The 12026-nt window shown below is 45.9% G+C and overlaps 1 protein-coding gene and 1 long non-coding RNA gene across 2 annotated transcripts in view; one reads left to right on the forward strand and one right to left on the reverse strand.

Moving 5' to 3' along the window:
• LOC117201427 (uncharacterized) overlaps nucleotides 1-2217 on the reverse strand; it is a 294394-nt gene extending 292177 nt beyond the window's left edge. The window contains exon 1 of the long non-coding RNA XR_004483441.2: nucleotides 2110-2217. This is a non-coding gene — a long non-coding RNA (uncharacterized LOC117201427). The remainder of the gene's footprint in view (nucleotides 1-2109) is intronic.
• TENT5A (terminal nucleotidyltransferase 5A) lies at nucleotides 1653-8609 on the forward strand. The gene is made up of 3 exons (XM_033428563.2): nucleotides 1653-1987; nucleotides 2177-2732; nucleotides 3843-8609. Exons 1-3 carry the CDS (start codon nucleotides 1968-1970, stop codon nucleotides 4617-4619), a joined length of 1353 nt encoding a protein of 450 aa, XP_033284454.1. The 5' UTR covers nucleotides 1653-1967; the 3' UTR covers nucleotides 4620-8609.
• The last annotated feature ends 3417 nt before the right edge of the window (nucleotides 8610-12026 follow it).

The following is a 12026-nucleotide window of genomic DNA, read 5'->3' on the forward strand; positions in this document are numbered from 1 at the left end:
CACATAACAGGTGGTCAAGCCACATGCCTATATGTGCTTCTTCTGAATGCAGGAGCAGAATGGATGCATTTATGCATGGGTGGCTGGACACATGAATGTGCTTCTGGGGAAGCGACGGGCCTGTGAGAATTGTGTGGTTGGTCGTCCTAGGGTCCCTTCCCCGACCACCCCACCGTGGAGGCCGGCGCTGAGGGATCAGGGCCTCCGTCTGAGGTCCAGCCGGTTCCTCCGCTTTGGGAACGCAGCTTCGCAGGGCACCGGCAGGGGGCGGCGTTGCCACGCAGCTGGGTGCTCCGCGGGTGACCGGCCCCCTCCCCGGCGCGCCTGGCGCGCTGCTTTGGTGACGAGGCCGGGGCTCCCCCAGTTTGGAGGGGGCGGGCCGTTCTCCCTCACAGACCGGGCAGCTGGGGTCGCGCGGGGCCACGGGCGGGAGTATTCAGCTTCCCAGGCGCGTCCCTCTCTCCCCTTTCCCTCCCTACCCCCCCAACACCCCCTCCCCCCCGCCCCCAGCCTCTACGCGAAGGAAAGTGACTCTCAGTTTGGGAAAGGCAGCTAGCGGCCGGAACTGACGGCCCGAAGAAAGGGCGCGCTTTCTGGCAAAGACGTGGGTGCGAGCGCGACTGCGCGCGAACATAATGCTACCCTCCTTTCGCGCCGCCGAGGCGACTGAAGTTGAGGGGCTGGGGGAGGAACGCTTGTGTCCTTTGAACTCGTACTATCGCGGGTCGTGGAAAACTAGCTCGTGTCACAATGACATTCGCATTCACTTGAAAAAGGCAAACCTTAGCGCCCGACGACGACCACACTTCGCCTCCTCACTTGTCGGCGAGACACCGCACCGCCGAGCGTCCGGCCCTGCGCAGCGGCCCTTCGCGCGACTTGGCGGCCGCGCATTCCCCTCGCCGCGCTCCGGGCCCGCCTCGCTCTCGGCCCCCGGCCGCGCGCCCGCCGGGCCGCCCAACGCGCCGGGGCGTCCGGTCGGGGACGCGCGCCGCGCCCCCGGCCGCCCCGAGCCGCCCGTGCGCGGGAGACGGACTCACGCTCGGCCCCGCCCCCGCGCTCCGTGGGCTCGCCCGGAGTTCCCCGCGCCGCCCGAGATTTCGAGAATCGAAACCTGGGGAGCTTCCCCTGCCCCTTACGCGTGGCGCCTGATTGGCACGGGGAAGTGGACGCTTTAGTTCACTCTGAGGCCCGGTTTATTAACGGAGTAAACGGCCTAGCCCTACACCACACAGTTTAAAAGGGGGGGGGGTCGAAAGAACCTCTGGAGCCCCGTCATTAAGCTACAATGACGCGCCATAAACGGCGAGAATTTTATGTTGGAAGTTGCTGCAGTTGCGCGACTTTAGCCGGGAACCAGTTGTGAGGGCCATTTAGAACACTTGAGGCATCGGAAGTGTTTCGTCGTTGGAGGGAAGAATAAGAGGGGCGGGGTGTGTGGGGGGTCCATACATCAAATATATGTCTACGCACATCAGTGCACACGGGAATCGCCGCCGGCTTCCCGCTCCGGGGACCGGGCCCGCCGCTGCAGCGCTAGGCTCCGCAAGGGCTCCGGCCGCGGGGTGGGTGGGGGCGGCGCCCTATGCAGATGAGGAGGGTGTGGCGAGCGTGCGGCGCCGGGCCCCGGAAGCGCAGAGAGGCCCCGGTATAAAAAAAGTACTGAGGACATTTCTCCCGCACAACTGCTAAAGCTCCAGAGACGGGAGTGTGTGCGGCGGCGGCGGCGGCAGCAGGAGCCGCCACCTCCGGGACCACCGCGGCTGAGGCGGCGCGGGCGGGGTGAGGGGCGGGAGTGGCCGGCGCGGGCTGCGGGGGTCTGGGAAGGACTAAGTCGCTCGCCGCTGCCGGGAGCGCACTCGCGGCTCCTGAAGTGTTGCCGCCTCGCAGTTCTTCGCTCGCCGCGCTCCTAGAAGGGGCGGCCGCCTCCAGGTGACACAGACGGGACTCTCGCTTGCGCTTTCCAGATGCATCAGAGATACTTTTGGTGCGGGGCTGCTCTGCGGGGCGCGGCGCGCGCGGGCCGGAGGCCGCGGGGGCCTGGGGAGGGAGCGTCTCCGGGGAGACCCTGAGGCGGGGGGCGAAGCGGGGAGGGGGCGCGCTCCTTACTCCTCGGGCCCCTGTCCGCCTGTCCGCCGCGCGTCTCAGCGCGCTCCTTCCCTCTGTTCTCTTTTAGGACCGACCAGGGCCCAGTGGCGTTCGGCGGGCACTTCATGGCGGAAGGCGAAGGGTACTTTGCCATGGCTGAGGACGAGCTGGCCGGCGGCCCTTACATCCCCCTGGCCGGAGACTTTAGCGGCGGCGACTTCGGCGGCGGCGGCGGCGGCGGGCACTGCTTGGACTATTGCGAAAGCCCCACGGCGCACTGCAACGTGCTGAACTGGGAGCAAGTGCAGCGGCTGGACGGCATCCTGAGCGAGACCATCCCGATCCACGGGCGCGGCAACTTCCCCACGCTCGAGCTGCAGCCCAGCCTGATCGTGAAGGTGGTGCGGCGGCGCCTGGCCGAGAAGCGGATCGGCGTCCGCGACGTGCGCCTCAACGGCTCGGCCGCCAGCCACGTCCTGCACCAGGACAGCGGCCTGGGCTACAAGGATCTGGACCTCATCTTCTGCGCCGACCTGCGCGGGGAAGAGGAGTTTCAGACTGTGAAGGACGTCGTGCTGGACTGCCTGTTGGACTTCTTACCCGAAGGGGTGAACAAAGAGAAGATCACACCACTCACACTCAAGGTAAAGCTCCCGAGAGGGGCCGGGGGCGGCGGCGGGCCGGGCGCGGGGGCGGCGCGGCGGGCAGAGGGGCGCACGTCCGCGGCCCGGACCCAGGTGGGCGCCCTGGCTGATTTTGCTTTTGAGTTTTTTCCTGAGGAAACCAAGGTGCGTGGACTGTGTTGAGTGTTTAAGCTGCTTCAGCTTCCAAGTCTTCTGCTTCCTCCTCTGCCCTGCCTTCTCTTCCTTCTCATTTTTTAACTCTTGGCTTTCCTTTATTGAGTCGTGTCCAGAGGAGATTCTGATAAGTGGAAGAGTGAAATGATGTGAACCTTTCTTTTTTTTTTTTTTGAGTCATTTGATGATTTAGTTTCTGGGAAAAGAGCAGCCTGCAGCAGAGGCTAGTCAATGTTCTTATTATTGTTTTGGAGAATGTGAATAGATTTCCTAGCTGCCTTCACGTGACGCCGTGTGTTAAGCATATATATGGTGCTTTTCCAGGTTGGTTCATGTGTTCAGGATATAATGGGTCCCCTCCTCCCCACTTTGGTCCAAAGCTCGTTTTATACAATTAGGTAAAATTATCCGAGGAACCAGCCTTCCAGAATGTCTTAATTTCGTTCATATTTGATTTTAACTGCAGGAGCCCTGGCGGGACCGTCGAGATACAAATCCTATCGGTTCCCTTAGCAGGAGGGGAACTAGGTGACTAGGGACTAGGGTGAGAGGCAGACTAGCTTTTCCCTGTAGGCCCTTCTGTCTTTTGAATATTGTGGTGATATTGTGTGAATATTGTACCTATAAGATCATTCTCAAAAAATAACATTTTGAAAGTCAGGCATGACAACAGAACCTCCTAGTACTGCGCTATGTCTGCCAAAAGCCTCACACCATTATTTCTACTCTCTTTCCCAGACGGCAAAACCACTCGTTAAATGTATTTCTTTTTGTTGTTGTTGTTTTGAGAAGACTGTTTATGTTTAATGTTTAAGCCTGCAGGTAGTGTTTTGCTGAAACCTGACAAAACAAAAGGGAAGGAGCAAAATAATTCTCAGCTGTGACGAGGATGTACTTATTTATTGATTATTTTTTTCTAGGTTTGCTCATCTTCTTGTTTTGTCTTTTAAATTGTAGGAAGCTTATGTGCAGAAAATGGTTAAAGTGTGCAATGACTCTGACCGATGGAGTCTTATATCCCTGTCAAACAACAGTGGCAAAAATGTGGAACTGAAATTTGTGGATTCCCTCCGGAGGCAGTTTGAATTTAGTGTAGATTCTTTTCAAATCAAATTAGACTCTCTTCTCCTCTTTTACGAATGTTCAGAGAACCCAATGACTGAAACGTTTCACCCCACAATAATCGGGGAGAGCGTCTATGGCGATTTCCACGAAGCCTTTGATCACCTTTGTAACAAGATCATTGCCACCCGGAACCCGGAGGAAATCAGAGGGGGAGGCCTGCTTAAGTACTGCAACCTCTTAGTGAGGGGCTTTAGGCCCGCCTCTGATGAGATCAAGACCCTTCAGAGGTATATGTGTTCTAGATTTTTCATCGATTTCTCAGACATTGGAGAGCAGCAGAGAAAACTGGAGTCCTATTTGCAGAACCACTTCGTGGGCTTGGAAGACCGCAAGTATGACTATCTCATGACCCTTCATGGAGTGGTGAATGAGAGTACCGTGTGCCTGATGGGACATGAAAGAAGACAGACTTTAAACCTGATCACAATGCTGGCTATCCGGGTGCTAGCTGACCAAAATGTCATCCCTAACGTGGCTAATGTCACTTGCTATTACCAGCCAGCCCCGTATGTAGCAGATGCCAACTTTAGCAATTACTACATTGCACAGGTCCAGCCAGTGTTCACATGCCAGCAACAGACATACTCTACTTGGCTACCTTGCAATTAGGAATCATTTAAAAGTGTCCTGTGGGGAAGCCATTTCAGACAAGATAGGAAAAAAAAAAAAGAAAAAAGAAAAAGGCTGAGTGACCCAGCCATGATTAGGGATATGTTTTGTGTGCAATGATGATCTGCTCCTGGTTTTAAACTTGGCAAAGCTTGTGGATCTTTTCCTAGGTATGGGAGCATGATCTCAAAATAACCCGCCCCACCACCACCACCAACCTTCCCTCATTCTCCTACCCAACTGGATTCTGTCCTGAAACAAAAGAGACCTGTCATTAAAAACAACCAGGTTCTCCTAAAATAACAAGAGAAAAAAAGCTTGATGACAATATGGGTTTGCAGTACCTGCTCCCATAGCTTTGCCATAGGAAAAAAAGACAAGTGGAGAGTTTCTTATAAGACGGAATTCACAAAAGGGAAAATACAGAGGAAAAAAGGGTCTCACTCCAACGAAATTATCAATTCAGGAGTTCAGATAGTAACAACTGTACAGGAGGAAGGGGGACTCCAACATTGGGATTACTATCTGAGGCTTGTAGCAAGTGCTTTCTGTGGAACTCTCCCATTGCGCTAATAGAAATGGCTTGCTCCGAATGAGCAGTAGTAGGGTGCAATTCTCATAACAAACAGCAGAACTTATGATGACACAATCCATTATTTCCAGCTGCGTGCATAGCTCGCATTTTTTAAATGTGAAAATGCAAGCAAAAACAGCTGTAGCAAAGAAAGTATGCTCAAGGACCAAAGATTTAACAGATAAAAATACCCAAGTAGAAAAGAAATAGAATATATAAAGAGTTACTATATTTGTTACACACCAATATACATCAAAGTGCCTGTTGCCTTCTGAAAATTTGAAGTGGAAAAATTTTATGGTTTAATGACTATTTTATCAGGGACTCAAGAAGAAAATAAAACAACACATAAGCTTGTGAATGGTGGAGGAGATGCCCTATTTTTTCTTGACAAATACTTGTATAAAATTAACCTTGTTGGTGTGATATTATCCTAGGTACATGTGTATGTGTGTGTATATTATGTGTATATATATACATATTTGTGATATGTGTATATACACACAATACATTGATTATGGTCTAGAAAAATGTAGCATATAGGAAATGTTTAAATACTGTGTGCTTTTATGTTTTCAACAGGATGACATGAGACGTGGGCATATTGCAGTGATGAATTAAAACCCACATCTAAAAAAATTAAAGCGAATGAAGGAGGAAAACAATTAATATATTTGATAGGAAGAGCAGAGATTATACATTTTTAGTGAGTTTTTTTTTCCTTTTTTTTTTTTTTTTTTTTGGTGAGTCATAGAATTCCACAAATGGGAGAATATTTGTTGGGCAGAGCACTCGTTTTTTACACTAAACTGCCATTTTGATAGTTTGAACCCTTTTACTTTTAGTAATACTTGCATACCTCCATGGTGTATAATCCAGTGGATCATGGATCAGTGATAGTCTGTTTAAATCCCTGACTGCTAAAAAGAATTTCTGGTGATCTGAACACTACTTATTAATATTTAAATGAATTTTTAAATGAATGCATTGTGCATTCCAGGACCACTAGAATTTAGTAAATGTGAAATGACCCTTTTTAAAGAGTATTTGCACGATTACTTAAAATTTATATATGAAATATATATTATATATAAAATTTTATAAATTCATGCCAATATGAAACATCTTTGACCTGTTTGTCACACTGCATTTAAGTATTTAGTACTGTACTTTAAATTCACTCACTTTGCATTCAATCAGATCCAACTTTATTTTCTGTTTCCCAAGAGACCAGTTACACCTTTGTGAAATGAACCGGCATTACTGTTTCAGTTCAGTGACAGCTAATCCCAAACCCATCCCTTCTCTCAGCCCTTAATTCCTTTGGACACTGGTCTTTGAAAATGTATTTGTTAAAAACAAATCTAACACCCGACAACCTTCCCTTTGTATTGTGAAACAGCTACACAACCCCTACCAAGTCTAGTGGATGACTGCTTACTCTGATCGTTCCTGTGAAGAGTCAACCAGATTTTTGTCATCAGTTAAAGAGGGATTGGGGAAGAGACTAGCATCATCCTGTTGGCAGTGTAATTTATTTGTTATCTGGTCATCCCTCAGATGCTCAATGCTGGTTTAATCCACCCGCACTACCTTTCTTGTGCATCTTTCTTTGAAGCCTTAACCAGAACTTGATGGGTTTGTCGTAGCAGCGTCCCTGTGAATTCTGTCCGAGCTGTAACAGCTACTGCACTGCCACTCACTGTTACGTAAGGAACTCTTTCTTCTCCCATGTTGGCTCAGACTCCCTCACTCCAGCCCTGGGTTTGAAAAATTCATTGTAAATTCCCAGGAAATATTCCATTTGCAGATTAAGCCTGATACTTAACTGTCAGCAGCCAGAGCTCCGCCTCCTTACCTGTTCGGATGTTTCCTAAAAGAAAACTAAGGGAACCCTCGGGAACAGAGGAGGAGTAGCTGGTGATCTGCCTTCTTCCTTCTCATCCTAACTCTTGACTGATGAGTCGTCCACTATTTCAGAAAGAATCTGGAGGTCTCTGGCTCTGACGTAGCAACAACCTGGTGTTATTTTATGACACAGATTTTTGTTTGGAGGGGCCTTCTTGGAAAATACGCTTTTCATTTGTTTTCTCAGATGTTTATGTTCTTTTCTTGCTTACTCTGGGGCTGGTAGCATAGTTGGAAATGCCAGCACCTGGCATTCAGATAGAACAGGCTGTACTCAAGACAACCTTCAGCATTTAAGATTTATATAATTTATTTCCCTTTTGTATGTACTATAGTCTTGTGCACGTGTAGTTGAACAAACAGTGGAATATATGTCTCTCTTTGTGGATGTGTGGCCTAAACATTTGAATGTCTGGTGAGAGAGAGCCGTGTGTCATAGGTCAGAGAAAAGGACAGCTCTCAATTCCTGATTAGTGCCTGTGATTTGCTTACCTTTGTGTTTATCTGGTCGAGTGTGCTGTTACTTTAAAGCAGGAAGAAGTTTTTTATCTTCTGGAGTCTCTTCTCACCTGTTCAGCCTGGCATGTCAGGGAACACTTCACCTGTGACAGTGCCCTTTTAACAAGTTGACTTCATTTGCAGTAAAATCTCGTTGCCTCAAGACGTCCTACATCAAGATGGACTTTTCCCTTCCAGAAACGGGATCAAGTGTTTGCTCACTTTCATATTGGGTGGATTGTTTTAACGTGGCTCCAAAATTGCAAGGATGGAAGAATGTCTGTAAGCCAAGCCAAGGAGGAAACGCCAAGAAAAGTGAACATACCGTTTTTTTGCCACCCCTTTCTGTTTGCTGATCGTAGGTTGCCTTATTGTGCGTCAAGTTGTTTTCATTGCAATGCTTGTCAAATAAATATTGTGAACTATTTTGTAAATGAAATGTATTATGTTAAAAGCTGTCAGCAGTTCGAAAGTAGGCTTTTTTGTTGTTTGAAGACAGCGTGTGTTAGATGAAACCAAAAAAAAAGAGTAATTTCATATATACCACCTGTTGGAATATAGTATTTCTTTATGATCTCTTATAGTATAGCCTTTTCAGCGCTAAGAAAGAATCTCTGTGTAATACTTTGTCATAATAATGGCTTGCTAACAAAGTCCATGGTCACAGTACAAAGTTGGAAGATGTCAAGTAACTTGGCGAGACTGGCTGCAAATCCTTGCAGAATGGAGGATGCTCTGCCCGCTGGCTGTCTCTCTCTCCGACCTCTCTACAACCATCGCCTGCTCCAAGAGGCCCTGATGGCAGCACGCCGCACCTGGGGTCACTCTTTTGGAATACTTTCACTTTAGTCTGTGTCACAGGCAGAAAAGGAGTTGCTGGAGAATGGACTCTTAAAAACTGACTTATTTGAATCAGCGCTAGAGGGAACAGATTGTGAATTTTGTTTACAGCATCCAATATTTGGATTTTTTTTTTTTGTAAATAAAAAGAAGTTATTTTTTTCTATTGATTTGTGCGTTGTTTTCCATCTCTGTGCTGGCTAAAGACCATATCCTCTGAATCCAACCTGTGTCTATGAGAAAAGATGAAGCAGTGTTTGGAGGCGACCCACCTTTATCAACTTCTGATTGGAGTGCAAGTCATTAAAACGCCCAGCTTGCAGCCAGCCCATCTCTGGACTGGCTCAGTAATATCCATTAGAATCTAGATAATGGGTGCCAACATTTTGAATCTGGTTGTGGGCTTAGCTGTGTTAAGTGACCCAGTCAGAGCTGTTTTCCAGGATCGGTAGAGACTCCTGGCTCTGGACTGTAGGTTTGCTGTAGCCCTGAGGGGGCCTTGGTTTTTAGGAGTAGCGTAAGTGTTGTGATTCAGTCATCCCTGGTTTTATATATATCATCCATTTGAGGCTCTGTAGTGTTATTCAGAGTGTTTGCCTCGGGAGGAAGGGAGCAAGTTTTGGAAGGCACTAAGTGGAAGAGAAAGTGGAAGGAAGGGCAATCACAGGATCTAATATGTTGTGCTTTGTATGCATATGCTGGCTGCAAAGATGTTGCCCTTTCGATGAGCATTTCAAATAGGTAATCTCACCTGTTCAGGTCGCCAGGGAGCATCCATTTATTTATTTATTAATTTTTCTTCTTTGTATCATTTTGGAGACTTTCTCAGTACTAGTAGCATGAGAATTTGGTAAGCCTCAGCTATTATAGGACGTCCTTGTGGCTTTTAAAACGGTTGAAAGTCCTGACGTTGGACAGAATACATGCTTGACTCTGCGGCTATGAAAGAGCCATTCCTGGTATTCAAAGCCAGTTTTCTGTCATATACATCATAAAATACGAGGTGGTTATTTGGTTTGGTAGTGTTATTTGTGTGTCATTCTCTTCTTCCTTTGTTGCAACCTCTTCATTTTTTTACAACCATCCCTTGCATGTCTGTGGTCATCACAGAGTCCTTTTTAGCCAGGGTTGAATAAGGACAGTATATATTAAGCTCCTCCTGGACTTAGGTACACCCTGCTATTTCTAGTTGAATTACCAGACTGCACCTAGCTAAACCTGGAGAGAAGTAACACACCCTTCTTTTCCTTAGGAATCTTACTACCTTAACATTCAGTGGCTTTAAGGAGAAAAACAAAACACAAAAAATTAATACCCGGAAAGCAAAAACAAGGAAATTAAAATCATAGTTTTAAAATGTAAAGTAGAATAAGAACTGTTAAAATCATCAGATACCTAAGAAATTAAACTGTAATTTCCTTCTTAGAACCAAGTTTGAAATAATGTGAATGTCCTGCGGTCTAATAGCAGATACAGTCAAGCAGGAGGGGGAGGGGAGGAGAAATGATTTTAAAATGACAGGGGCTTTCACCCAGCAAGGCCCAGGTCTTGGTTTCTAATGCTGTGCTCTAGGCCACCTTTGACAAATGGCTGGATCAAGGACTGGGGCAAGGAATATACCAGAGGAACCTGGAGCATCTTACAGTTCCAGAAAGAAAGGGTGTGCCAAAAAAAAAAAGAGAAAACCCAAAATGATGTGGGGTGGGGGCCATGTCAAAAGGACACAGGGGCCACCTGAAAGAACTCCAATGGCTGAGCTAGAAAAATTTGAGCAAAAAATAAATAGTATTGGATTATAATGCAGAGTGTAAAATATCCATGCATCCACACAGAAATAGATGATTGCATAAATAAATAAATAAATAAATGGAGGCAAAAAGATAAATTCCCTGTGCAGAATTCCAAATAATCCAGTAACTGTAGCAGTGTGGAGACCTGACAGACCGTCACCAGTGATAAATCATGAAGATAACAGATAGTTACGGCGTGGTGAAAATGGCAGTTTACCTCTGCAATCTTCCTCTCCAAACCTGTAATGTCTAATTGTGAGAAGAGCATCAGACAAATTTAAATTGAGGGGCATTCTATAAAATATCAGACTAGTATTCCTTAAATCATCAAAACAAGGAAAATCTGAAAACTGCTACAGCCGAGAGGAGCCTTAAGGAGACATGACAACGAAACGTCATGTGGTATCTTGGATGGGATCTGGAGCAGAAAAAGTCATTAGGTAGAATCTAAGGGAATCTGAATAAAGTACTGTATTCCTGAAATAATGACATTTTTATATCTGTTTATTAGTTATGACAAATGTACCATGCTAATGTAGGACATTAACAGTGGGGAAAGTGGGTGTAGGGTATATGCAAAGTCTCTGTACTCTCTTCACAATTTTTCTGTAAATCTAAAACTATTCTCAAATAAAACATTTATTAAAAAATGAAGACTGAGTGATTCTTCTTTGCTATTTCTAGGGAAGTGACTCCATTTGTAAAATGAATAATGAATAGTGAGTTTTATTTTTTTAATGTCTACCATACTTGAAGTGTTAGGAGAGCGTATGAACCAGTAAAAATAAAATGATGTGTTTTACTCCAAAGTTTTAGAGAAGCTTTATCTACAAGTTTTGGAGAAAATGAAACGGGTTGAAGAGAGCTGAGTTATAGGCAAGTGTTTTTCTGTAGAATAGCAGGAGGAGTTCATATTACCTTAGAGTTTTAAGGAAAGGGAATACTAAATGTAACTACAAACCATTGTGTAGATATCTATAAATGTGGAGTTTTAAAATGAGCAAGGGACTAAAATTTCATCGCCCTAATATACAGAAAACCCTGGGGAGTTGTTGAGGAACTCTTTGCGAGGGAGTAAATGATATGATTTTTTCTAAATGCCAGGGGAGGCTAATAGTTCATGGAGTGTTGAAATGAATTATTATTTAATATAAATAACCACTTTCACAATTTACCTGCTTACCTAAGCTCTTTCAGCGTATCAGGTTTTCTTAAAGTGAAGGGACAGCTGTTCTTCTGTTTACTTTCTCACCTCAATCACTGGCATTAAAAATCGTTGAAAAATGCTGTTTTCAAAAATAGATGCCCTTAGTAATTTTTAAAAGCAGTCATTCCAGCTTTGCTGTTTATGAAGTTAGGACAAGGCCTGTGCTTTCTGCCGAGGGACACGGAACACCCCACCTGCAGGAATTTATGAGTGTGGGGTTAAGTTATTTCTAACCTCCATAATGGAAAGTTCCCTTCAGGATCCCCTTCAGAAACTATTGATTTTCCAGTACAGTGTGTACTTATCAGTAACGCCAAGATTTTGTGGCATCATCTGGCCATGTCATTAGAAAACGGCTGAAACCCTATTCTTTTTTTTTTTCTTCTTTTAGCAAAATTCAACATAACGAGCTACAGTAGGCACTATGGATAACGCCATTCTGTGCATTAATTCTGAATTGCATAAGGTCTGGAGTATCTTCCTGTATATCTCTGCCAATAAGGTAAAGACGATCATGCTTCATTTGTTCTTTATTTTAATAGGGAATAATAAAAAAGTATTAAAATATCTGCATTTTAGAGTCCAGTTAT

This window comes from Orcinus orca, chromosome 12 (genome assembly GCF_937001465.1).
Source record: "Orcinus orca chromosome 12, mOrcOrc1.1, whole genome shotgun sequence".
NCBI lineage: Eukaryota > Metazoa > Chordata > Mammalia > Artiodactyla > Delphinidae > Orcinus > Orcinus orca.

Bases quoted from the DNA above. Each gene is read 5' to 3' on its own strand.
- TENT5A (XM_033428563.2), top strand. From the start codon at position 1,968: ATGCATCAGAGATACTTTTG. The intron at 1,988-2,176 runs GTGCGGGGCTGC...GTTCTCTTTTAG, and splicing joins ATGCATCAGAGATACTTTTG to GACCGACCAGGGCCCAGTGG. The intron at 2,733-3,842 runs GTAAAGCTCCCG...TTTAAATTGTAG, and splicing joins TCACACCACTCACACTCAAG to GAAGCTTATGTGCAGAAAAT.